Source organism: Cinclus cinclus, chromosome 1 (genome assembly GCF_963662255.1).
Source record: "Cinclus cinclus chromosome 1, bCinCin1.1, whole genome shotgun sequence".
Taxonomy (NCBI): domain Eukaryota; kingdom Metazoa; phylum Chordata; class Aves; order Passeriformes; family Cinclidae; genus Cinclus; species Cinclus cinclus.
Window position 1 is genome coordinate 125,646,359 of NC_085046.1, and position 27,993 is coordinate 125,674,351.

The 27,993-nt window shown below is 35.9% G+C and overlaps 1 protein-coding gene across 1 annotated transcript in view; it reads right to left on the bottom strand.

Moving 5' to 3' along the window:
- The window catches only part of CNGB3 (cyclic nucleotide gated channel subunit beta 3), a 55,746-nt gene that overhangs the window by 16,308 nt on the left and 11,445 nt on the right, over positions 1-27,993 (bottom strand). Inside the window, exons 4-10 of the mRNA XM_062514729.1 lie at positions 14,223-14,377; positions 12,554-12,793; positions 11,793-12,001; positions 9,830-9,880; positions 7,812-7,898; positions 6,099-6,163; positions 2,460-2,582 (exon numbers count right to left, since the gene is read on the bottom strand). Of these exons, the coding sequence (XP_062370713.1) occupies positions 2,460-2,582; positions 6,099-6,163; positions 7,812-7,898; positions 9,830-9,880; positions 11,793-12,001; positions 12,554-12,793; positions 14,223-14,377 (930 nt within the window). The remainder of the gene's footprint in view (positions 1-2,459; positions 2,583-6,098; positions 6,164-7,811; positions 7,899-9,829; positions 9,881-11,792; positions 12,002-12,553; positions 12,794-14,222; positions 14,378-27,993) is intronic.

The window sequence follows — 27,993 nt, forward strand, 5'->3', positions numbered from 1 at the left end:
CCCAGAAGGGGAAGGCAGTACACTACAGAGAAATATAATTGGGAGGCAAATAAATGTCTTAAATTTGCCAAAGGTTTTTTCAGACTGCTTGTAGATGACTTGCAAACAGCAGTGGTATACCATAAGCAAAGTGAAATTATTTGTTTTGCCTAAATTTACTGCTGACCTGGAGGCTTTGCATGAGAATTTCAGCTCCCTAGTTTTAGTTTGTCTGTGAAAAGTGATGAAAGAGAGGTACTTCCTCAGAATAATTCAGAACATTGCACTGAATCCCTGAAGAAAGATTTGTCCATTTTCCTCAGGAATTAGGGAGATCGATCTTTTACTTAGGTAGTTAAATTAGATTGTAGATAAGCACAAATAGTTGAAATTGTCCACTTAAGAGATCTTTTCAATATCTGCTACTGTTCTTGAGCAGATTCTACACTGGTGTTGCATTAGTGATGCTGTGCTTCTGCATTAGGAGAGACTGAGGTTTTGCCAAACTCAAGCTCACACATGCACTTGTAATGCTGGAAACACCGTGGGTGGCTAATTTGGGTGTGTTGCAGGGAAGCAAAGTTGACTGCCTTTTACATCTCAAGTCAAAGGCTTTGACTGAAGGCTGCTGTGCTAAAGAGCTCAAATCTTGGACTGACACTAACTCCTTAGTGGACAAGAACCAGAAAAGAATAGAGCTTGCAGAAATTTGCAGAAGAGCTGCTTTGATAATTTTGCTTGTGGTTTTAGTGTTGTGTATAGCTGTTAGTTGTAGATTTAGTTCACCAGATAGTGTCTGTTCAGGAACATGTATGTAATCAAACTAATAATGGAAACTGCTGTCTGTTGATAAAATTCTAAGAATGTTGACATTTTTAAGAACAGGTCTTGTACATAACTAGCAATATTTTATGGATACAGCAGGGATTCTACATAAAGCTTTAATGCCACTAAATCAGTGCCAGATAATTTTCTGTGGTTCAGTGTAATCTGAGAAAGCTAGAATTTTGGTTTACTTGTCAAACTGCTTACCACCATTTTTAAAAATTAGCTAAGTAGCTATGTTTCCCTAATTTTATTTCAGAATATATTCCCATTCTTTATGAGACTGTTGACATATTTTGCTTCAAATATTGCCAACCTTGAATGCTCTGTGAAAGCAAATTATAATTTCATTGCTGTGCCATAATATATGCTGCAGTACTAGTCACTTTTCCTGAAAAATTGTTCTTATATCTGCTTTCCTAATAAATGAATGTACCTGGAAGTATCTTGTCTGATTAGTTCAAATTCACTTACATCTCCAATTATAACTAATGTGTGTGAAAAATCCTCAAACATTTGATGATTATGTTTTATGTGATGCCTAATTCTCTAAGGCAATTCTTTCCACACAGTCAGCATTTGCTGTTAGTGGGATACAACAGCAGCACTCATGCTGTGTATTTTAAAGGTGTATGGAAACTTCAGACATGTCATTTTTTTTTTTGAGAGATAACCCTACTTATAAAAGATCAGTGCTGGTTTACACAAAGTGTGTTTTGCTCTCAAAGGCTATTATCTTATCCTTCAAGGTAGTGACTTGACATCAAACTTGTGAGGTCTGACAAAACTACAAACAAGAGGAGCACATCTCCAAGAGAAAGGTGAAAAGTTGTTTAGAAAGCAATTTATGACACCAGTAGGAAACTGTATGTGGTTTTGCAAGGAATGTAATCAAAGAACAAATTGAGCTTCTATGGCTTTAACTGTATTATAGCCTTTGAAAGAAATAAATTTTCACACTACTGAACTTACTAGCTATATCTTTACAAAACTACACACAGAATATATTATGACTTTGCTTTTTTTCTCTTCTTCTCTGTCATCTTAATAAATGGTCCTTACTTGGCACCCAAACAGTGCTGTCACAAGGAGTCTGTGGAAAATTCTTCCAAAATCCAGTCATTTCCCCTGAAGACACTCCACCACATGTTTAAGCATGACCTTCTCAAAAGATCAGAGACACCTGATCTTTTGTGGAATTTTCCAGACCATTCACCATCGTGAATAGGGACTAAAATATTGCACTTGAATGACACAATGGTGTGTGGCAGCAAAAAAACCTCCCAAACTATCCCTGTGTTTCCTTTGAGGGATTGCTGTAACAATCCTTCTAACAGTTCCTGTGTGCATATGCAATCACTAAGTTTAATTTACGACCCTTGTAGCTTTCTAAATGTTTAATTAAGTTAGCACTTAGCACTGACTCATAAACCTATAAAAGCTGAAAGTGGTGAACTGATTATTCACTGCACCTGCCCTCCAAATATGTGTTAGTATTGAAACCTGCTAATCAGCAGCCATGGTGCTCAAAGTTTGCTATCCAAGCACTTTAAAAAGTAAGGGCATACCTGCAAGCAGTGGCATGGGAGAAGGATTGGGAGGCAGGAATGAGCAAAATAAAAAAAGAAAATCTCTTGCAAAAGAAAAGGACTTACTTGTTTCCTTCGCCATCATACACCCATCTAGTGCTGCCAATTCCTTCATAGTCTGAAGCCCAATAGTACAGGCATGCATTAATGTGCAAGATAAACAGCAAGTATCCAGTTGTTCGAATGACCCTATAAAAGTCAACAGATTCCTGTAGAAAAACAACTTAAATTTTTCCTTTTGTTTTTTAAATATAGAATCCATTACTTTTTTTTTTTTTTTTGGATTAGCAGTGTTAATGTTAAGCATATGTTAAATACTTCCCCACCTGTATTGAGTCTATGAAAAAAAATAGCTGGCAGTTACCAATCTCTCACATCTGTCCAAGGTCAAATAAATATCTTCCCTAGAATATTTGGCATGGGGTAATTTTTAAATTATGGTTCCCTGAGGAGGTTATAGTCCACTTCTTTAAATGGCTATGAATATTTCCAGAAATTTGAGCCTATATTAATGAGGGTACAGGGTAAAAAATAATGTGTTTCCCAAACCCTATCCGAGATAGGCTCTAAACTTGTGAACCAAAGCCAAGAAAAGTCTGAGGTCAGAAATGAACTGCTTTACAAGACCTGCAGTATAAAACCTGCAGTAGATCCTCTAAACAGTATGATTTAGTCGCTACAGCAGGAGTTATATCATTCCTAATCCCAGTTCTTATGCTTATGGACAGTTCTTTGAAGAATGCCAATGATGAACTACTTAAGCACCAAGCAGCTTTCTGTTTAATACAATAATGATCTCATTGTATATCCTCTGTTCAGTTCATGGGGTTCAAAAGAAAGATCTTCTGGATTTAGATCTCTATTGAAATATTCATACAAGAAGGGGATAAAGAAGCAGGAAAAGTGAAGGACTTGCCTAAACACAGGCTGATAGTTAATGAGTTTATCTCTACAGCTAGAATTCAATGCAGTATGCAGTGCAGAATAACTGAGTAAGTTGTTTTATGAGAATTTAATAAAATCTAACTAAGTTAGATTTTATATAAAGCAAGTTAATGGGAGCTAATATCTCTGTGGTTGCTTCATTAAGCACTCCTTTACTGCTTCTTCAGGTGCCTTTGTATGCCCTCCTTGACTTCTCCATGCCATTAGATAATCTACCTAAGTGTACTCTTTATGATGCTCAGAAATAAATGCTATTTATCTGTTAAAAGTAAGTGTGCTTCCAGGACAGCTCTGTTTAGGGTTGCAAGCTGTAGAGAACAGCAGAGAGATGTTGTGATCTAGTAATGTTGCAATATTGGCCATGCTAGGTCTCCTGTTCAAGTTTGAATCCATGAACATGGACTCCAGAGGTCTGAGTGAAGATTCTGGAAATCTTTGCTTTGTTATATTTCTCCAGACACATGTTGAATATATCACAATGAGAAAATGTAAGCAACTCGTGCTAGATCTATTCCTACAAACTCAAACTAAACAGTTTGAGAAGAGAATACCCCAGGTATATCCAGTTGTTTTGTAGAAGCTAAGTTTGATGTTATGTAGTTAATTGGTGCCTTATTGCTCAAACTGTGGTTATACCAATCTCAGACCAAAGCAAGATTGCCTCATTAAAATAAAATGCAGTAGTTTGCACAAAAAGACTGGGGTTTTAAGAATTTTTAGCTCCTGCTTTTACTCCTCTGTGTAACAAGCTCTGTTCTCCATTTGTCAATGAGTAAAACAGGGAGTCAGTGTTTTCTGAAGTGCGCATTAGAAAATAGATTCACTTTGTTATATTTAGATTCTGCAGTTTACAGTCTGCAAGTGATTTAATATTGGAAATCTGAGTGGGCCTTTGAGCAGGAAGCAAAGACACAAGCCGTTGTGGTTCTTAACTAATATCATGTTAAAAACCTCTCTGACAGGGCAGAGTAGCTGACTCTGTCTTTCCAGCTACTGCATGTATACATTTTACAGCACCAATGAAATGTCAATCTGTGTGTCTTAGCCTTTCTAAATGAGCAACTTTCCTGTTTTCTGACATGTAAATAAACATCACATCCTTCAAAGCTGGTCTAGCTTGAAGATACACACAACCCTTTCACAACTTGTCCTTTGAACATTCGCCTCCCATTCTATATCTTGATAATAGTGTGAAACTATGTCCCTTGAAAAGCTTTACTTGGGTGAAACTGATTTTTAAATTTGTTCCTATTACTTTGAAGTCCATATTCACACAACAGTATTGTTACATACAAACTAATCCCTTGATTCAGAGTAATCTCTATTATTATAAACTATGTTATTTATACTGTATCTCTCAATACTCACTGCAAGTATTATAGGAGATACAGAAAAATCATTGAATTATGACTCCAAAAAGCAAAGGATATAATATGGAAAATAATTAATTTAAAAACAATTAATTTAAAGCTTATCAATATTACAAAAAGTTGAACACCATAAGCAGATGAAGGCTCATTTTTTTTAATTAGAAATTGGAGAAGGCAGAGATTCAGAAACTAACAAGAAATTTCTTCATCCTGTGGAAAGTCAGTCCTCTCTTAAATCAAAAGAATTAAAAAAAAAACTAAATACCAAAAACAACAACAAAAAACACAAAAACCAACCAACCAAAACAAAACAAAAAACCCCAAATCAAACTAGAAAGGAATCTTCCATGAGTAAAAAAGGGCAGATAAGTTTTGTGAAGATCAGCATCTCAAAAATATTTTAGTATAAACTTTTAAGTTTTGTTTTGTTTTATTTCACAGGTACATGAAAAAATGAAAGCAATGATATTTGAACCTTCTTTTGAAATTTATCTTGTTTTTAAATCTCATAAAATAGCTCATTTGATTGTATTAATACTTAGTTTACTGTTTAGGTGCAATAATCTCTGAAATAGAGTAAGATGGTAACCAACATATTTCTGCAACACCAACAGCCGGGAACAATACATGCCCCAAAACTGGGACAGGGAAAAGGATCTGTTGGTGTAGGTATCACACAGGATAAATTAGGCCTGATGACATTGACAATAATGATGACAAAACAGATAGGTTCACTGGATCTTAGAAGCATCACTGACAGCTGAGGGGCCTATGAAACTTGCCATAGCTGTGTCCGTGGACTACGTGAGTTGGATGCAAAATTCCTTCTGTCAGTGCAGAAGGTGAGAGCACAGTTCAGCAGACTACTGTTATAATCACTGCTTGAGAACTGTGCTGAATTGGTCCTCGTTCCAGCTGTAGTCAGTGCAGTGAAGGATCAGGTTTCTGTATATACCCGGTTCATGGGGAGAGCGTGTTTGAAAAAAAATGTTGACACAGGCTCAGGCTCCTAACTCCTATTAAGTACAAATAAACAGCTACTGGGGATTTGGAACCACTGTTAGCAACCTAAAGAAAGTATTCTTTAGCTCTTTTAGTAAAGAAACTTTCAGAAACTTCTGATCAATTCAATTTTGGCAGAAGCCTCAGTTTGGTGAATATTTTCCCTGAACCGGGCCAGCTGAACTGAGCTAGATTTCGTATGCAAGTGAAGCATTATGTATATTATTTTAATGATTACCATAAACAGAGATATTTTAGAAAACCCTTTAAATTGAACAGTCAAAGATGTATCATATTCCACTTAATGCTTAACTGACAGCTCATGAAATAATTTGAAATGCATTCTGCTCCAAACTTTGCATGCTATTTGAGTTTAATCAGCACATACCTGTAGATGTATGCTTTTTCCATAATAGCTTCCAAACGATCATTAAACTCAAAGAATGTGTTATGCTGAATGGAAAACAAATGAAAGTAACCCAATCACTATTTTTCAGTACACTTTTTGGTTTTTTATTATAGTACGGGCATAAATTCACATACATATTTTGAAAATGGATTTTTTGGTAATCAAACTTTCTATAAATATTAGTTCTGGCCAAGACAGGGTTAAATTTTGCAGTAGCTGGGAGGGGCATATCTAGGACTCCATGTTATTCTATACCAGCTCAGGTCATTGCTGGGAGTGGGATAAAGGGACTGGGGACAGGGAAGAACGGTGCTCCTTCCTGTTGAGAAAATCTAGCAGAGGGAGCTGCCTGGTATTGCTTATTACTGGGGAATTTTTAATGTGAATCACTGCTTTTCTTATACCCTCTGTCATAAGCAGTGTTGTTGTTAGTGTTCATTTTCTTGTGTCATTGTGGTTTCCAGTAAATTGTTCTTATCTCAGCCTGTGATCATTGCCTTTTGTGCCTCCAGCTGAAGGGGGAGAGGGACCAACATACGGTTTTAGTGGGAGTGCTAAATTGGAGAATACTTTTCCTAAACCATGACAAACATTTAGCAAAAATGTGAACTGAAAAGCAAAGATAAATTTGAGTCAAGTGTTTTTCTGAGTGCAGAGTGTGTGTCCCCTTAATCTGATTACAGAAATAACCTTGCTGTTTTGGTCAGAGTACTCCGGCTGAACATCTACTTCCTCTAACATAGAAAATTGCTTGGGCAACACGATCACAAAGAATTACATGCATTTTTTCTCTTCCTGAAATTCCACTAATTCTCCAGTGGGTCATCATATGTATCAACAGCCACTAGAGGATACTCTGTGGTATCAATGGCAGCTATATCAAATTCTTCATGCTTGGTATTTGCAGTTGATTTTTAGTGATCGGAGATCACTTTTTTCTTTGTTTTTGTTAAATACACATCTGGTTGCCTAATACAAGGTAATATTTAACCTTTCATTCCTCCATATTATTTTGGTTCTGATTTAAGGAATTTTGAAGTTTTATTGAATACCCAAGTGAAGAACACCTTCATTTTATTGTCAGAGTTCTTGTGTTCTCTCCAGCTTCAAATGAAAACCAGCTCTTTGTCAAGAGAAAAAGTTTGCAGAGAAATGCATATTTCGGAGTGGCCTGCTAGGTGCTGTGTTCTAATCTCTTCTCAGACCTTTCATTGCACAACTCCAAGTGTCTTTGGACTCGATAACAAAAGTAGGTTTGTGTTTGATAGGTATTCTGTGTATAGATTTTTGTCCTTAAAATTACCTCCTTTGCTTTTAAACAGTTGACATAAGTGATAGAAGGGGAAAATATTTTGGCATTAATTTGTGATTTTTTTCTTAATCTTTGAAAACTAAGCTGGTAATTTCAGATTAAACTAATTTAAATAATGTAAAGGCCTAATAAAAAAGAACCTTTGATCAAAAATACTCTTTGAAATTAGGAAATAATAAAGTCAGAAGAAAAAATAAAAAATGGCTTAATTTGGCTAGACTATGACTTGTATTTTTTGTTTAGTTAGTTATGTTTTACCTTAGCCTGAAGATATTTTTCAGTTTCTAAATTTCATATTCCTAATTATTATAAAAAAATTTCTGTTGCATTGCAAAAGCATCTAGGCATGGTTAACCATCCATCACTTACACAGATCTTACCTTTAACATCCTGTTTACTCGAAGTGCTGGATTAAATCCAAAGAAGAAGTATAAAATGTCAAATGGAAACACTGATATCACATCAAGCTGTTGAAGAGCAGAGAGGTCAATTTAAGCTGCATAGTAATCATAATGTATTTATTTGCTGTCAAAAACCTGCTTAGACTGAATCATGACTGCAATAATATTTGAAGAGTCAGCATGCTAAGCATGTAGCTTCCTAAGTACTGGCAGGTAAGATTATCTTCTTAAAAACATCAACAGCTTGGCTGTGCCCTGCTTTTGAGTCCCCTGTGCCTAAGATTCTAATCTGTTTTATGTGGGTTATTAACAGTATCTCATATATTTCATTATTAATACATTCTGTTTTTTTCAGTAGTTCTGACCAGACTGAAACGTTTGGTATGTGGCTGGTGAGTCCAGGTGGGGAGGCCACTACACAAGCACTTCTTCAAAGTCTTTCAGCTTTTAAAACAAGGCAGCCTAAAGTGATTTGAGGGAGCACAATGAGTTAGATTTCTTGCTTGCAACTGCAGAAGGCATGTGCTCCAAACAACAGATTCATCATAGGATAATAAATTTGGCTGATTTTTTTTTTTTCTGTTTGTTTGTTTGTTTGCTTGGTTGGGTTGGATTTTTTTAAATAGATTTTTTCTTCCATCATATTTGTATGCTGTTTCTTCCTATACCACTGTTTTCAACATCTCCCTGCAGTCCATCAACTATGTGATTACTCTTATCTGCATGCTTTATTCTTTCCTAAGATAGAGAAGGAAAGCTGTGGCAAATTTATCTTTTCCTTTTTAAAGATCCTGGGATACATTGCTGTGTAGCTATTATTGTTTGGGAGGAAGAGAGGGATGTGGAACTCTGGGCTTCTGTAATCAGACATGTCTTTGCTTTGAGGGGTGTAAATCATGTTGGCAGCAACCAGCCTGCAGCAATGACCTTTCATTCCATGCAAGTAAGAAGCAATTAATACCTGAAAAGTGTGCAAAGCAAAACAAAAAATTGATTGAGAGAAACAGCCTCTTGTGGTCTCTCTTTCTCCTGCTCTCAGACACATGTCCAAGAGGAGGGAAAATTTAGTCAAAAGTGCATTAATATCAGTAACTTCTAATTAGTCCTTAATCATATGACAAATTCCCACATTATATCTATATCTTGCATGTGGTGAGAACACTCAACTCTCTTTAGTTTCTCCAGAAATCAAGAGCCCTAAACATACATCAAGTGTGAACTTAAAATAAAACCATACAAATCCACTTTAGTCTCTGGCTTTAAGTTTCACTCTGTTGAATCCATATGACTGTATGGTATATATTCTGCACTTTTAGATAGCTAAATATCAAGTATTTAAGTAAGGATGCCACAGTCACTGAGATAAATTAACTCCAAACAAGGCGGGTGCAAAAGTAGAGAAGAGGAGAGGGCAATAACTGAGGTGTGTGCTTAGTGTCACAGAGCTGTATGTTCATCAGGAATTCAATAAACTGCCTATCTTCCATTGGCAAAATAACCCTAACATTTAGGAGCATCATGAGCAACTTTCCTAGATCAAATGCATCTTTGTTTTTATGAAGTGCCGTGAGCATCACAATTTTTAGTTTGAATTTTTGACTGTTCCTGTGAGTGATGAGCTGTTCAGTACAATGAGGTACTTCAAAAGAGTTTACAGAATATAGTTATCATCGCTCTTCAGGAGTTTTATTTTTTTAAATGAATCTCTGGCAAACAGTCTTTAGTGTGTGCTGGGATGACCTCACAAAAACGAATCAAATTATATTTTATTAGTTTATTGCAATTCCAAAATATATTTAGAATTGCATTTATAAGTATTCTTTCTTCCAGTTTATGAAGATGGCAGTCTTCAGCTGGTGAGCACCGATATGCCATTGAGGCAATGTTTTCTGGTGATATTCTTAAACCAGCAGTGATTTTCAGTGAAGGAAAAAAAATCCTGTGAAATCATCCAGCCAGAACTTCATACTGATATCAGTGGCACAAGCTCTACTTACCCGAAACTTCACAGAGCTGCGGTAGAATTTCTTCGTTTCCACTCTGTCTGACTACAGCGATGACGAAAGGAGAAAAAGGCAAAGTCAGGATCAGAATGTCAAGGATGAGCCTCTGCTACTCCACAGTATAGTAGGGGTGATGACAGTTAAATTAATGGTGGTCCAAAAGTATGAATGGACAAATATCTGTAGATATTTCTGAGAAGTAGTACTGTTATTAGCCTAGTTCAAGTTAGATCAGATTTTATTAGAACTACTTGAAAAAATGAGAATTAAGGTTTGTCTCATTTTTCCAATCTGGATGTTGGTCTAGAATAGTACATTATATTTTTTCCACAGAACTTCTCTCTCAAGACATCTTCATACTCAATCTAACCCCCTTCAATTTCATAGCAAAAAATGCACTTATCTGCTGTGATTCCAAGAAAAAATTTGAAGAGTGTTTCTAATGGTGCTGTACAAAATTAGCTCTTTGAATGCCAACATTAACATGCTAGCATTACTAGCATTACAATCATCAACGCTGCATTCATTAGTAATGATGAGCTTTTTTATTTTTAAACTATTCTACATGGGAACTGATGCTAATATAATAAGAAAGGGTAATCACAAGTATATAAAGAAATTTATCTACTATTATACTTTCTATATTTATATCAGGAAAATTTTAAATATAGCTATAAGATCTTAATAATATTTTCATTCCAACTTTCACTATTACCCATTTAAACATTAAACTAAATGATCAGGATGCAAGAGATCAGGCAGGAGATGGTTTCTGTGCACTAAAATCTGTGAATTGTAAAAGCAGCTTCAAGGGAAATACAAGCTGAACTTTGTATGTTACAGTTTTAACTTTGTTCATAACAATTGAGTCTTGTGCAATTTAGGCAAGATCCAGTTACTGAATGTCTTGGTGTGTAAAAATACATTCCATGGCACTGCATTTAATACCTATTGAAAGGATATTTTTCCAGCTTGGTCTGTAAAGGTATCAGTAATATTTTGTACATACAATGTATTTTTTTTTTTTTTTGTAAAAGCACTGAACTAAAGCTAGTTCCAAATTAAATTTGAAGATATATAGTTTTGAATTTTCTATCTGTTGGGCGCAGTAATGTCATGCTGAAGTTATCAAAACTTCTTTTTTTTTTCTGAATTAGGTGTCTTTTTTCTAAGATGTCAAAGAATCAAAAGAATGGAAGGCTTTAAAGAAAAGTTAATTAATAAAAAAGTTAATAAAATTTAATTAATGGTAGGTTAATGGCAAGCTTTCAGATGCTTGTTTAAAATTTTATTTTATATTTTTCTTTAAAAGATAATCCAAAAATTGTAACAAGAATAATATTTGAATATAATTATTTCCCCAAAAGATATTATCTCAAATGAATTATTTTCAAAATATCCTAAAATTACAGGGATTTGCTCTGATTTTGGAAAAAAATAAAGCCACCATCTCACAATCTGTTACAAAGCATGCACATCCTGTCCAACCCTAGCAGGATATGCCCTGTCTTTAATTGTGATTCTGGTATATGGCAAATAGGTGAAGGTTTCACACAAACATTGAAACAGATATACATACATATATATATATATATATATATATATATATATATATATATATATATATATATGCACAAGTACATTTGACCACTGATTCCAGTGAGGAATCTGTTTAGAGCTGTATGCGTGTTTCAGCTGCTCTCATCTGTTACTTTCAAATCAGGTTTTTTAAAAATTTTTTAACAGTTCAGGTAATGGATATGTTTCTTCCAACATAGAATAACGGAATATCAGTGTAGAATTGAAGGTCAGCGGTGAAAAATATACGTATTGTTTAATAAATAAAAAAAGTTACATAGATTTGACATACTGATAAAAAAAAAAAAGTCAGATCAGATGAATTTCTGTACTCGAACACACAACTACTGCCCATGGAAGTCCTACTTCCACTACTTACTATTATATCTCCCCCTTGGATAAACCGCACTCGGGGCTGGAAAACGATTAAGTCGCACAGGTAGCAGATATCACACATTACATCAATGACAAACCAATATATTGTGTTACTGGGGGTTTGGTATGGGAACACATAGCGCAGGGGAATGAACCAGCAGTTCCAGTTGTAGGCGATTGTCACAAGCATGAGCCATGCCACGTAACGGCGATCTGAAAAGAAAAAATACTGAATGTAGAGCCGTGGACTTGGAGCCTGCTGTCATTTTTTTAGGCACATTCATTCTGCTGCAGTCTCTGGGAATGCTCTAGCCCAGACCAACCTACCATTCTTCCTTTTGCAACTGGAATGCTGCTAAAGTGATATAGCTTGGAAATACGAGTCACACGAGGAATTTTCAAAAATGAGAGCATGTAGAATTTATTGCATCTGAAGAAACTTATATGATCATTTTGCATCTTGCTCATGTATATTATAACTGGCAAAAGATTTATTTGCCCCTAATGAGTGGTACAAATTCCAGACCAAGAAACAGAAGACTTAGGTTCTAATTCTGGTCAGTTTGCATTAGACCTCTTGCATAGCATCTTTACAGCAGGTGTCACTTTTCCCTGTTTGGAATAAATGTTGTTTAGGACAGGACCTCTGTGTCCCTGGGAGTTACAAACTGGAAGGTGTACCTTATGGTGGCTCACATGTGCCATCTAATACCAGGTCACTTCAATATGACTTTACTCCATTCTATTACACAGCTTTAAATTTACCTGTGTATGAGTCAATGGTATCTGGTAGCTTCATATAGTCCATGTATTTTTTCAGTGGAGGTTTTTTGAATTTACAGCACAGCATATCACAGTAATGATCCTCCTCTGGCTTTGCTTCTGCCTCCTCTTTTTTTTCATCTTTTTTTTCATCTTTTTTTTCATCTTTTTTTTCATCTTTTTTTTCATCTTTTTTTTCATCTTTTTTTTCATCTTTTGGTGGGGGTGGAGGCTTCTTTGGTGCTAGACACATAGATTACCAAAAACATTGGCATTTTAATAATGGCTCAATTAATTCACCCTGTTTTAGCATGAACAAAAGCTTCATCATGTTAAAATATCTTCTAAAAAAACACTGGGCAGCAACTTAATCCATTACATTAAATGCATATAAAAACACTTGAAGAATAAAATCACCATTGGTGCAAACATGTGTGTCTGCTATCAGGAACAGGGCACCTATGTTATAGGGTGCAATATCTATATTGCTGAATTTACCTGGACAATGCATACCAGTTATGCCTTTTATAAGACTGACAAGCAAATTGTTAACTCATAATTTAGCATTCATTAACGCAACTGAGCATTTCTCTTTACTGTTGCAAGGAATGAATGCAGTGAGGATGGAGATAAGAAAAGACACATGTGCCGTGGGCTGATCTCTCTCCTCTCCTGAGACCTGATATGCAAGATGCAGCAGGTGAAACTAGTGGGAAGCTTATGGTTCTCTATGTTTTTAGGCTTATAAAAGTCTTGTAGCATTCCTTCAAAAGAGTTCTGCAATCTTTGAGATGGATAAAATTGTTTGCACACATGTCCTATTAATTCTGGTTGCTTTACCTCTGATTAAGATACACAGTCTTAGCAGTAAACTGACAAACTGGATCTATAATAAATTAGGAAATAAAGGTCATAAGTTCTACGAAGAGAACAAAAGAGGTAGATCAGCAAAGAAAAAGAAAATAAAAACTAATTCATTTATCAGTTGGTATAGTTTATTATTCTTCTGGCACCATTTTTACACCTTTTTAAAAAACATACACAATGAACATCTTCTAAAAAGTGCCAGAATATAAACCCACCACATTAAATTCTTGGTGGAAAGGAAAAGGAAAATCAAACGTTCCTCTAAAAAGGAGAAAAATTGATTTATGTTTCATATTTTGCCAAAAGTCAATGTTTAATTAATGTCAGATGAGTTTGCTCTATTTAAAGCATGGGCTTAAAGTCTTCAGTGCATCCAGATTTCTGTCAAGGCTAAAATTTTATTAACTTTATTTACACTGAAGATATATCAGAGTGACTAACATCCACTCATAAGATATATATGTTTCTTCATATGTTTCATATTCATCTCCAATGAATAAACATCTCTGGGAGCTAGTTCAAAATACAGACAACTTCTTGGTAGAAATAATTCTAGATACTTGCCTCTGTAAGGTTTTCCCCCAAATTTTTCAGTGATTCTTCATTCAAACAGAGGTTTTACCTAAGGACTCTGGCTTACTGTATTGAAATAGGAATAAATTTACTTCATAGGGCACAAAGTGATTCTTCCCAGTGTAAAAACACACTATGCTTACAAAAACATTATCACGGTATTTTCTGTCACCACAAAATTATTTTCAGTTTTAAATTGAAAAAATGCACAGCGATTTCTAGAGGCACTTACAAACTGGAGGACTTGCTTCAGGTGAAGATATCACTGGATCATTCAGCTTTTCCTTATACACATTTGCCCTTTCCCGAAGTTTTTTGACGATCTCTTGAAGTTGGGCATCAGTGTACTCATTTGTTTGGAAACCTGGACGTGTTGGCTTCTGTGCACTAATTAAACCAAAAGGGGAAAAAAGGGTAAATGTACTGGAAATCAATGGAAGAAAACAGTGGTAATTCTATTTCTGAGCTGAAGTCAGACATTAAGATTAGATCTTTATTGACCACAGTGCTTATTCATATCAATTCATGCTAAGTAGAAACCTAAGTTACCTGCTCTTGCCTCCTGCTCACAAGGCATCCACTTCACATCTGTGTATGAAAATGTGCACGTTGTTATATGGCAATAGCCCAATGATGATAGGAAATGTAGGTGGAGGAGGAGGGACTTATGCTCACTTTGCACTTTCTAATGTTAGGAAAATTGATTTAATCTATGTTTTTTATGGTTTGTTATGGCTTACATGAGGTTAAAAAAAAGTATCTCTTTTCTGTGGAAACCAAACACTGGTGTTGCTGAAGTTTCTTCTTTTTCTGCTAAGAATTTCCTCAGAGTTATAGTAATACTATGCTAATATTCCTGCACTCACAGCATTTGTTCAAACCTGAGAACTATTGATTTTGAAACACCTGCAAACTCATACTCTGCACTGAAACTAATGTTTTCATTAGGTTTTATGCATGTTGGCAAGTAAAATAGAAAATCTAGGTGAAAGTGATTCTTGATCAACTCTTCTGTGCTTATTCTTACTTGAAATTTCATCCTCAATTACTTGCTGCTTCTGATTTTGCAGACTGGGGTTATTTTGGAGTGCAACTGAGCTGGCAGTTGGGGCACACATTTGAACTTCCTCTATGCAGAGACCAGGACATGGGATTTTTTTCTGTATCCTTGACTCAACACTTGCCAGCTGATGTGGAGCATGGATATCAGAGATGTCTGGAAATGGCTGTGACTGGCACAGGACAGCTCAAAATCCAAAATCTCCTCCCAGATGGGTTACAATTACCACCCCTGTACTGAAATCCTGAAAGCTATGCCCAATATGGCCCCAAAGGGGCCATAGCATGAAATTGTTCTTTCTTTCTTAACAGTTTTTCAGCTCTGTAACAAGTACCACAGGGATGTGATTACAGCAAGAGTAGTGGCAGACCAAAAGTGACATATGCTTGAAATGTCTGGATTCTTGAGAAAATCTTCCCAAATGTGAGTAGGGGGGAAAGTGGTATGACAGTACCTTGGGTAGGGAAGAAATGAACACCATTGCAAAGTGATCTTTATAATAAACACCATGTCTCCTCAAGACCTAAACCTACTTTGAAATTTCTAACAGAAGGAGCTGTAGCTAAAAAGGAGAGTGTCAGAGTGGGATGTGTGTAACTTTTTGAGAAGCAGTTTTCTGGAGACTCAACACAAATCACAGTGCCCAAATGAGTATAATTTAAGCATGTGGAAGTCCTTCAGCAATAAAACTATTGGATAAAATGGAGATATGCTGTTAGAAGCAGAAGCAGAAGCAAAAGTTTGGTAGTGTAAGCTTGTCATTCCTCTAATTTGCATCTTGTATACTGTATATTTCTTAAAACTCCTCAGACAGGAGATTAATCAACAGTTCTGATACATTTTGTAATCTCATCACAATTCCTTTTGTGCCACATTGTCCCTTTGCTCTGGCCATCTGCAATGTAATGACATCCTTTCTTGTTTTGAGCTAACATCTCACAATTAGTTTTTTGCTTCTATGCAAAGAATTTTAAATAGTTCTTAGTCTTTGCTGTTGCTGTATTTGCTGAGGTCATTAGCTATCTTGTAGTTAGATACCACTTACCACAAGTGTCATGCCAAAGACCCCTTCCATCTTCTTTCTAGGAATAAGCTACAAATTGCTTAGGACTTTCCTCTTATTTCAGAGATTTTCCAACAAAATTTAAAGTCTCCTCTACCATGAATTTGGAGCAATTTAGCACAGAGGCTCCATGTTTCCATTTGGTGCTGATTAGAATCTATGTGACTTAGTTTAAAGTTATTTGCCCCACAGCTGATGAGAAATTGATTTTTCTTGCCCTATTTCTCATTTGGCCTGCATTATCTCTGGCTCCATTATTTTCTTGTAACGAAATGCTTCCTTTAAATTTTCTTCGGTTAATACAGATGAAGAGGCTGCATGTTGCACACTGCTAATTTGAAGATGTTTATTGTATATGTACTTTCTGTGGGAGTGCACTTTAAATTGCCTGAGCTAATGAAGCCCATTTAAACTTCACTAAATCACTTTTAATTAAACTTGACTCCTTCTCTTGCATCACGGTGTGCAAGGATGTTTTTCCTTTAAACAATTTATCTTTGACCTTCATGCAGTATGTTACAATAGGCTTGGTATGTATTACTTACTCTCCATGTAGTCCTTTACAGAGTGGAAGTGTTTATTCCCTGTGCGAGTAATTTCATAAGGCCTAGGGAATGAAAATCCAGTTGGCAACTCATGTACTATACACACAGTCATGTGACTATCTCAAACGTATTTTGTTTAATGATAAAAATATATGCAACATGAGAGGTATAAAAATAATAATAATAATAATAATAATAATAATAATGTACTTTTCTTGTATTTTTCATGTGTAGATTTTATTTTTGTAACTTTTAGATTTAAACTTGTTTGTTTAGTGATAAAATTGCAGAGCCTTTATTCTCCCCAAGAAACAAGAGAAGATTTAGACAACTATAGCATAGTTAAAGAATATCACCTTGAAATAGGCCATGGAAATACTGCATTGAGTATACTAATGTATGCAACAGCTGTTAAGTGCTGTGGATTGAAAGTTTTCTGTGTTAAGAGTTCAAACTGTGATAAGAAGTGCAGTGTTATTACAGAAGGTTTGCCCTTATCTAAATTGTAGTCTGCAGTTTTAATTCCTCCCTGTTTCTGGCCATGAACACCAAACACCTGAGTTCAGTTCCATGTTTTATCTACCAGGTAACTCCTGAGAAAATGTATTTCATAAATGTAGGCTGTCTGGAAAATATCCATAACATTTTTTTCTGATTTCAGTTATAACCCTATTTTTTTGCAGCACTTAAGAAATTTTCTGCTAATTACACAGAAATGGAGCTCTTAGCCTTGCAATAGAGCTTTCAATGCTTTTATTGAGCTCTGATGTCGTGATTTATGATTGTATTTACCATCTGTGTCTTAAAAAAATAATTTGTCTTTTCTGAGTAAATTGTGGAGAATCTCTAATTCAGATTATCAGTTTTCAGAAGGATATGGTAATACACAAAACATGATGGCATAGATTGGAAAGATTTCAGAGAGACAAAAAAATGTAATTCCAGGCATTATGAAATTATTCAAAAACATATCCTCAATTTTTGCTGACAGTCCCAGTGTGAGTAATGACATAGAAGCCTCAAGTTCCAAGATTAAGATCAGTAATCCTAAATTACTAGGAAAACTAGTAATAGAAAAAATACAACATTAGTCACTTGCTTGGTACAACAAGAGGCTTGCTGAATGCAGCAAGAGAGGTATTCCAAAAAGCTAACTTTCACTATTTTTATTATAGTGTCTTTATAGTCCAAAGAAGGCTTCCCTGAGGAGAGGTTCAGAATGACTGAGATAAGTTTCTGCTCTGAATTGCCTGTGAAGAGAGACTGTTTTTTTCCTTTATCTGCCCAGGATGCTGACAGGATTTTAGAAGTGAGCTAAAATATTCTCCTTCATGATTTTGGTACAAAATGTAGTAGTGTACTAAAGATGTTTAATAGACATTGGATTTGGAAGATTAAAAAGTAGAAATGAATCCTATGCAGGAAAATTTGAATTATTTAGTCCAAGTAATAGAAATGAGGACAAATCTAATGCCCCATACTGCAGACATATACTTAGAATCAAATTGTAAGAATTTCTTTTGTAAATGCTGGGATCATCAGCTGCAGGTGGCAAAAGGATATATGTCCAAATATTTAGTCAAAGGGAAGTTATCTATGAGCCACACACAATCTGGCTATGAAAAACACTGGTGCAAATGTAACTGTAGAGTGGATATGACATACTGCCAGGGAAGTAAGCATTAATATTGGGATATAGGTCAATGTCAGAATTATTTTAACCAGCTGTACTCAAAAGGTGCATTCCCATAGGGGACTCCAGAAAGTCTCGTAGAATGGTCATGGATACTGGGAACATGACTTCAAAAAGGATGAAAAAAAAGATTGAGACATAAAAAGATCATTGTATATAAGATCAAATTTTGGTGGAGAACCACGGGAAAATAGGTATTTGAGCTGAGAAAAAGTATTGTGAGAAAAATAAATGTGAAAAAGAGGCACAGTGAATTATCATGAGTGAAATGCCTGAAGTAATTTTCCAAGCCTTTAATGATCAGATTTCTAGGCAGCTTTTGCTATGAGTGAGGATCATTTGACACAAGTGTGATAGGCTTCAAGATTATATTAGCTAAGATCATGAGTACTGTTGTAGGCTGTGATTCCCAAGAAAGCAAAAGAATGTATGCAGTATGACAGAAAACCCTTTTCAGCAAAGAAACTTGAAATATATAAAGGTTTGGGAAGTGGATAAGTGATTTAACCTGCATATTTACCACCTGCTTCTTCTTCCAAAAATCTTAACAGCTCAAGTACTCAGAAAGTAAGGTTCTAAGATAAATATATTATCTTAAAGTCTTGGAACAACCTGTTCACCTGTTAGATTCCATGGACTTTCAAAAAGCTCTTAATTAAATTTTAATTTTCCTTAACAGTCTTGAAACAAGTGTCTTGCTCTGACCCATCATGTTTTCCTTTAATCACAGGATCATGAAAATTGGAAGAGAACTTCAAGATCATCTAGTCCAATGGTCAACCCAGCACCATCATAATTATCCCTAAACCAAGTGTCACATCCAGATACTTGCCTGGGCAATTTATTCCAATGCCTTTCCTCTCCTTTAGTGATGATTTTTTTTCCTAATAGTTAATCTGAACCACTCCTAGCAAGGGAAAGTGTCTGATAAAGACCCATCTTTACTGATACAGAAGATTATGTCCTTTTCTATTTGCTGCATTTTTAAAATACTGACATTATATTGACTTTTCTTTGCAAAAACCAGAACAAATCACATTTTTTATTTAATATCAGTATAGGATTGAATTGTTCTTCACAATGGAATTTTATTTTAAACTTATTCCTTTGTCTTAGTATATATTTTATTACCTGTTGCATTAATTTAAACATAGTGATATCAATAATATTTGGGTTGGTTTTGGTTTTATGTATGTATGAACAGGAGCAAGCCATAAGCATTTATGAGATTCATGCAGACAACATATAAAACAATCTTTCCATTGGAATTCATGACTTTCCCTTAGTTCAGAATCTTTGTACAGAGATCATGCTTGTTTGAGCCTTAAGCAGGAGTTCTTGAAAAAAAATGAATAGTTCATCCATTTCCCAGACCTCATGTGCTCATAAAGCAAAACAGAAATGGAAGCACCGGTGTTCAAAGAAGGCACTCTCTTTCAGACTTATCCACTGGTACTGAACTCAGAAGAAGCTTCTTGATGCAATGCAGACTGAAATCCAGTAATCTAGGCTGCAGAGATTCCTGCTTTTTAGCTCAATTTTTTTTCACAACAGCTGTTTGGACAATCCTCCTAGTTATTCAATCACAGCAATCTGTGAATCCTCTAATCTTCTTTACAGTATTCTCTAAGGGGAAGTCTATCTCAATGCTGAACACATGGAACTCTCACTGAGGTACCAGATTAAAATGTGAATAAGATTTTACTTTAATTAAAAATTCTGCAGTAGGAACTATAAGAGTGGTAGAAAGAAAGTAGTACGGATGTTGAAAGTATCAGTTAGCTACAAAAAAATCCCCTTTCCTTAAGGTAACTAATGATATAAAGTTGTTTCATTTCACTAATTATTTACTATGAAGTAAAAAATAAGGACAGAATAATTTCTAAAACTAATGGCTTTAGAACAAAGGTATAATAGTCTAAGGAAGTAATTCTCATTTATTTCCCTATCTGGTGCTGTTGTATCATTGGAGCTTTCTTACCTGTAAGTGATGCCTTAAGTTTTAGCTTTCATATTTTTGAGATCCTGTACTGCACTAGTATACAACTATGAACTTCATATAAAGTGTTAGCAAGTTCTCTTCACAGTTGAGTTAGACAAAACAATCCTTTTCCAGCCTGAGAACCAAGGACACCATTGCAGCTTCAGGCCCAAAATGTATAAAGAATAGCAAATTGAGGAGAGCAAACTGGGAGGATGGGACTTCATAACCTGAAGCTGTAATTGGGCAATTAACCCCAATATGCAAATGGACCAAAACTTATAAAATGTGAAAATGTGTGACCCATCATCTATCTTGGGTGTAGCCATGGCTGGGTTCTTGTACTGCCCAAGGTGTGTCCTTTGAAGGCCTTTTAATAAATACCTACTTTATTTCTTTAACTCTGTCTATCCTCTGTTCCAGGTAGACTCACAGGGCATCATAAGTAAGTAAATGTGTCTGGGGCATCTGCCACTTATCAAGAATTTTTAACGTTTTAATAGTTAAGTACAAACACATATCTTATTTACATAAGCCTTTCACTTATGGCTATGTAAAATAATTTAATCAGAGTAACTGAATACATTACTGTATTCAGTTTTTTCTTAATATGAAGGGAATTAAAAACTAAAATAAAAATACCATAAAATTTCCCATTGTGGATGGTTTTTTTTTGTAAAATTTGCCCTATGCATTTTGAGCATAGGGTAAAATTTATTGACCCTTCTCTTTTATCTCACTTTTTGACCATTGGCACGCTTTAATTTTCTCACTTTTTTTTTTCCCAAATGAAAAGGATTTGGTACAAGGATAATAATCGTACGATGACTAAGAATGTCAGTTAATTCTATAATTTTCGGTGCGTGTTCCCAGACTTCATGCAATGGGCCATCATTGCCTATGCCAGTTACATAAAATTACCTTGGTGTGACCATCTTTGCTACAAATCTACGTTCATTAGGGTAAACTCTTAAACAGCAGCCTCTGTAGGAATTCACTATATGTACCTTTCCCAGGATCACAAAGAAACTCTGAAAGAAAGACTGCTCATCACACTTCTCCTGTGTTTCATTTACCCAGGGTACTGAATAAAACTGGACTGCCAGGTGTGTTTGACTTCTCATCTGACTCTCATATCTCCACCTGTCACTGTTTCCTGTGTTCCTCTTGGGCTGTACAACATGGGATGTTTTCATCCTAAATTGCTAAGATTTGGGAAAAGAGTAGATAACTGGAGACAGAGTGTTTTAATAAGATGTGTTGGACAAGATTAAACATAGACATGAATATTTACACTTCTTATGAAGTAATAATCAGCTTTCTTTTCCTAAATTAAAAGCATTATGTCTTAGATTTATATGCCTCTTAGATTTATGAAGAAAGGCCCTGATATATTTGTAAATATTTGGTACAAATGTGATAAAAATACAAATGCAATTTAAATATAAATATTTATAATAAGCATAGTAATGTACCTGTCACAATGCTCATTGCTTTGCATTTTCCCCGAAAATGATTCAACAAATAATAGCAGAGATAATATTTTGAAAAAATTGTAATTTCTCCCTTTACAAAAAGATTTCTTCTGACTTTGAAAAATATTAACAGAATGGAGGATTTACACAAAATGCACAGAAATTGCTTATGATCAAATAAATCAATCAGCAGCAAATTATGACAAACTATACCCTTTCTTGTTTATATATTCAATAATGCACAATTTTTTCCATTGATACCATTAGCAATAAACATATATTAATATTATGAGTATATAACTTGAAATAATGCAAGGGTAAAAAACCCCAGCATTTCAGTCCGTGTAATGGCATTCCTATCCTCTCCTCACTTCATTTATTATGCAATGAAAAAGTTCTGAATCCACTACTTTTTAATTTCAGGCTCCCTACTTGATTGCCATGCAGAGTGAGTGAAATTAAGTAGCAAGGGTAACTGCATCCTGCAGATCGGATGGAATTTAAAGGCTATGGGAAAATACATCTCAGCAAAGATTACAGCAAGTGTAATCCATTTTGGTACAGACAGCACACCATCACCTTTCTATTTAATTTTCAGGTTTTCAATGTAGTCATTTCAGAAATTCAAGTCCAAGAAGTAGAAGTGACAGGATCTGAATAAAAAAAGGCCTAAGCAGAACGAACATAAGTGCTATGAAAAGAATTTTTATTTTTTTAACACATTAATGTCTTTTCAGTCAGGCTTAATACATATACTAGATGCATTTTATCTGTTTGCAATTTCAAGTGTGCTGCAGTGATTAGCTGGAAACAACTAAGGAAATGCATTAGCCTCTCCATAAAATGTACTTGTAACTGAGTTTAAACCAGAATTTTTCGTAAGGCACAGCATTGGCCTTGTTTTACTTCATCTAAATTTGATTGGAGTTTATTGCCATGAGTGTCATTGTCGTACATCCCTGGTGCTCCTACAGTAATCAAGGATTTCTAGAGACTCTGCAGAGGGTTGATACTGAGTCTGTTTCTCAGCACTAATGCCCTGAGATTTTATACTTGTGATAGGACACAGTTTCTCTAAGGTGCATCTACTTGGTGAATTGATGTGTTGTAACTAGTGGATGGCAAGCACTAATAAGCACAGTAATTTTCTTGTTTGAGGTTATTGAGGTAAATGAAGTGCATTACTCACTAAGAACATGCTACCAGCAGGAGTTCTCTTTATTAACCTGGCTATGCACCACATAGCAAATTGCCTCTTAATCTTTGTTTTGTTTTCTTTTCCTGCTATTAGCCAAATTAAAGAAGAAAAAGATCTTCTTTATAGAAGGACTGGTAGAGTCTATTAAGTAATAGGATGTGGCTATGAGGAAGGCAAACCACAAGCATGAAGTTCAATTTGCCTGAACCATCCATGATCATATGGAAGTTTGGAGTATTTAAGTTCATTTTTTTTTTTTAAACGTTGAAAGCTGTGTTTCTGCATTTGAGAATCAGATGAGCACACTTTCTGTGTGGGAATGCTATTTTTAATACATTTAATATTTTATTAAAAATTTCTTTAATGCATTTTAATTTTTTTATATATTTTGTTTGTAATAGCTAGATTCTGAAGGTGACATATCAGATATAAGGTTTTGTTCCTCTCTAAACATAACTGAGAATGTGTAAAATTTTGAGATGAAATCTAAAAGCATAGGAAGTCCCAGTTACCTACTGCAATTTTTCTCCTTTCTGTGGTCTTGAATATTTAGCCTCCAAATATGGATTATTATTTTATGCAGTATTTTACCCAGCAGGGTTCATGACTAGGGTTTCAGCATACTGCCTTAGTATAAATAGTACATTGTAATCCTTGGGTAATCTGAGAAGATTACCAAAATCTGGGAAGAATACTCTTACAAATTCGACAGGGTTTAAAGGCTTTTAAAAGACACAGCGGAGAGAAGAGGTCTTAGATCATAGAAGCTCTTTATGTCCCTCCACTTTCTCTGATCTATACTCTCAGATGCTTTGTTTACCTTTTTTGTACTCTGTCTTTTGCAGGACTTGATACTACTTCTTTGTCTCATACCTTGAAGCTTTGTGCTAGTTTCTTGTTAATAAGACTCCCCTGTCTTTTATTAGAGTGCAAATGAGGTGCTGAATGTTCTGCTCCCTTATGTCTGCTCTGAAGAGACAGGGTAGTCTTAGCCCACCCTTCCAGAGGTTATTATTGCTCAGCAAATTGCTATTAATGAAAATTACCCGTTGCTTTGTTACATTATCAATAAAGACAGAGGGGAGAAAAAATGTATTGGCAGACAGAACCAATTTGTGTGCAATTCTATTCAAGACATTAGGAAACAGATATTAAATGTTTCAGTGATAGGTTGTAATTCAGTGCTTGGTACATCACCCATTCTTGTGGGTTCCTTCTTTCAGACTTAGTGTTCAGGTGGCTGAGAGCAGTGCTGTCTCTCTCTACTCTTTACTAATATCCATCACCATGTACTGGAGTATTTTAAAAAATGAGGACATGAGAAGGAAAAGCACATTGTTTTCCTTTCCTTTCCTTTTCTTTTTTTCTTTTCTTTTTTTTTTTGTGGACAAATTTCTGTGGGAACTTATAGGAACAAGTGCAGTATTTGTCAACATTTTCATTCACTTAACAAGCAAAAAAAAAAAAAAAATCCCTGCTCTCTTAGAGGAAATTAAAAGATGTGCTGTTCCAAACACTAAAATTGTCATCCTTCCCTCTTCCTTATTCTATGTATCTGAGCTTGCACAGATGCATTAAAAAAAATTAAATGTCACAGTAAAAGCAGATAAGGTGAAAACTTTTCTATTAGCATTTCCATGAAAGCTGATGAGCTCTGGATGTATACGATTTGTGGAAAAATGTATATCCATGAACCTTATTTCATTATGCATATTATGCAGTGTCAATTGTAGTGGGCACACTAATGATTTCTTGCAAATCAGGTGACTTTTGATTAAACTTTGACTCTTGAAAGATAATTAGCATAAGAAAATAGTCTACATAAATTAATTGTCCTGGGGCTTTCAGCAGGACTTCCACCCACACACTATGCACGTGGGTCTTTGCTGTCCACTTCAGGTCAGGCCTTGGTCACTATCTGAGCTGTGTCTAGGTGTGGGTACCCGCAGTTCTGTCTCTGGTGCTCTCTCCTAGACACTTTTGTCTTGTAGCCTTGTCTCCAGCCCTGTCTCTGACCCCGTCTTTGCTCCTGACTGGACTCCTTGGGTGGACTCTAACCCTGGTCTATCACTTTGCCTTGTTGATGGAGCCTGTTGCTAGGACATTGCTCTGCTTGCTGTTTTCAGACCCTGTGGGGCTGAACCTTGCTGGTAAGGACACTGCTTGTACTGGGGTTGTCTTGGCTTCCATCTCCTCTCAGTGAGCCCTTGATGCACTCTGAAATCTATCTGGGCAAAGTCTGAAATTCCAGTTCAGAAAATTCTAACAGTATTTTGCCAATCTTGATTTCCATAAGAATGCCATAGAATCATAGGATTGTTTGATTTCCAAGCGACCTTTAAAGATCATTTAGTCTATGCCATCTGCTTTGGGTAGGGACATTGTCCACTAGATCAAGCACTCAGAGTCATGTCCAGCCTGACCTTGAAAAACTTCCAACAATGGGGCATCCACAACTCCTCTGACAAACCAGTGTCTCACTACTCTCATCACAAAAAAAAAATCATCCTCATATCTAGTCTAAATCTGTCCTCCTTAAAATCATTGCCCCTTGAAGAACTGCAAGAACAATCACAATTCTCTAATTCTCACCTCATAGGAGAGGTGCTCCACCTCTCTGACTTTTTTTGTGTCTGTCTCTGGACCAGGTCAATGTCTTTCTTGTACTGAAGGCTCCAGAGCTGGATGCAGCACTTCTGGTGGAATCTCAGCAGAGTGGAGTAGACAAGGGTGAATCACCTCCCTCGACCTGCTGGCCACACTTTTCTTGATGCAGCCCAGGATATAGCTGGCTCTCTGAGTTCTGAGCACACATTGCCATCCCATGGCTAATTTTTCATTCACCAATATATCTCCAAGTCCTTCTCTGCAGGTCTGCTCTCAATCTGTTCATCATGCAGGCTGTACGGGTGCTGGTGATTAGCGTGACCCATGTGGAGAACATTGCACTTGTTCTTTTTGAACCCCTTGAGGTTTTTTTAGGCCCACCTCTCAAGCCTGTCAAGGAATGGATGACATTCATTCCCTCCAGTTTGTCGACTGCACCACACAGTTTGGTGCTGCCCAAGGGATAGCACTTGTTACTAATATCTATTTGAGCAGTATCCAAATATGGATTAAACAGTGACAGAGAAAACTCTTGGACCATGGGACTCTTAGTTGACTATCCTGACTGTCCTAACAGTCCTTGATGTGGCTTTGAGTAATAAAACTAACACTTTTACAAAAAACTCCCAAGTATGGAAATAACTAGAAATCAGTTATCGATGACCAAACTCTTCAGGAGGCATTTGGTCTTGTTCTGGTTGGCCTCAGTGCTAGACAGTGGTTTGAGCATGTTTCATTCACTGCTAGTTTTGTAGATCACATATATCTATTTGACTCAAATTCTCAGCTTTTCTCATGGTGATAAAGGCAGTTGATTTCCCTAAAAATATTCTAGTGAGCAAATTTGAACACATAGACTCAATAAGACAGTAACCTTGATGAGGAATGGTGTCAAAGTACATTTCCATGAACCTTAAGAAGCAATGAATTAAATTTTCTCAAATGCATGTTTTGTAAATCATTCTCCCTTCAGCTCTGATAGTCATACAGCAGATCTGCTTAGTTTAGTTTCATGCCAGTACAATGACATTAGTTCCATGACTTCCAGACTCTACTGCAGTGGGCAACTGTTTTGGCAGTAGAATATACCAAATTTTCACTGCATTTTTAGAAGCTGCTGCTCAAATTAGACTGACTAGGTATATCTGGATACACATGACACTGAGTCAGAACACCTCTGAGAAAGCAATGTTTAATGTAAATATTTTTAATTTCCTTTTAACAGACAGACTTTGTTTCTACTAATAAGCAACATGCCCTTTTGTTTCATAAGAACATGGCTATTATATTGACCATGGTTACAAGATTTACCAGTGAAATTGTAAGCATTGAATAACATATTGCATGATGACAAAAAAGGAGACTCTTATCTAAGTCTGCATTTTTGACCTACTGATTCACTTTGAAGTGACTAAATTATTTATAACTTTTCCATTCTTTCTAGTCAGAGTTATTTTTAATTGCATCTATTATTTTATAGAGGCATGTACAGTAGCATTTTGCTTGATTAATTCCAGATACACAGTTTGTCTTAGTAAAGGGGAGGAAATAGCTAATCATCTCTATAAATTAACTCCATGTCAGGGAAAGACCTTTTCTTTGTTTCATTAGGATAATCAAAACAATAGAAGGCAAAGACAAGTAGGAGGAGGTTCTACCCTGGTTTGTATTGAGTGTATCTGTTTTTCTCCACTCAAAGTGATCTCAAAGGGCAGAAAGTTCATGATGCATAGAAATAGGCCATGTGAGAGTAAAGACTGACTAGATAACAGCTCTGCATTAAAGGATCTGGGGTTCCTGGTGGACAACAAATTGAACATGGATCCACACTGTGTTCTTGCAAGTAATGAGGGCTAACTACAATGAGAGGCGAGCTACATTCTGATTTAGGTAGAGCACCAGAGGTGCACAGCAAGAGTATGAGAGGCAAAATAAGGAAGTTAAAGCAGAGGAAAAATTAATTCAATTTAATTTTCACAATAAGGGTGGTCATAGTGTGGACTAGATTGCCCAGAGAAACTATGGAAACTCCATTCTTGTTGATATAGATTCACAATTATACTGAAAAAAGTTTTGGGTGCCTTGATCTAACCTGGGAATTGGGTCTAACCTCTAAATATTTTCATCAGGAGTTTGGACCTCATTCCTTCTGAGGAACCTTTCAAACTGAACTCTTTTGTCTTTATTTTCCACAGTGACACAGACAGGGGCATCAAGGGCACACCCAGCAAGTTTGCAGGTGACACCAAGCTGGGTGGTGATGTCTGCAGGCCTAAAGGAGAGCCAAAAATATGATCAGAGGTCTAGGGCACCTCTCCTATGAGAAAAGGCTGAGAAAATTGAGGTTTTTCAGCCTGGTGAAGAGAAGGGTTCAGGGAGAC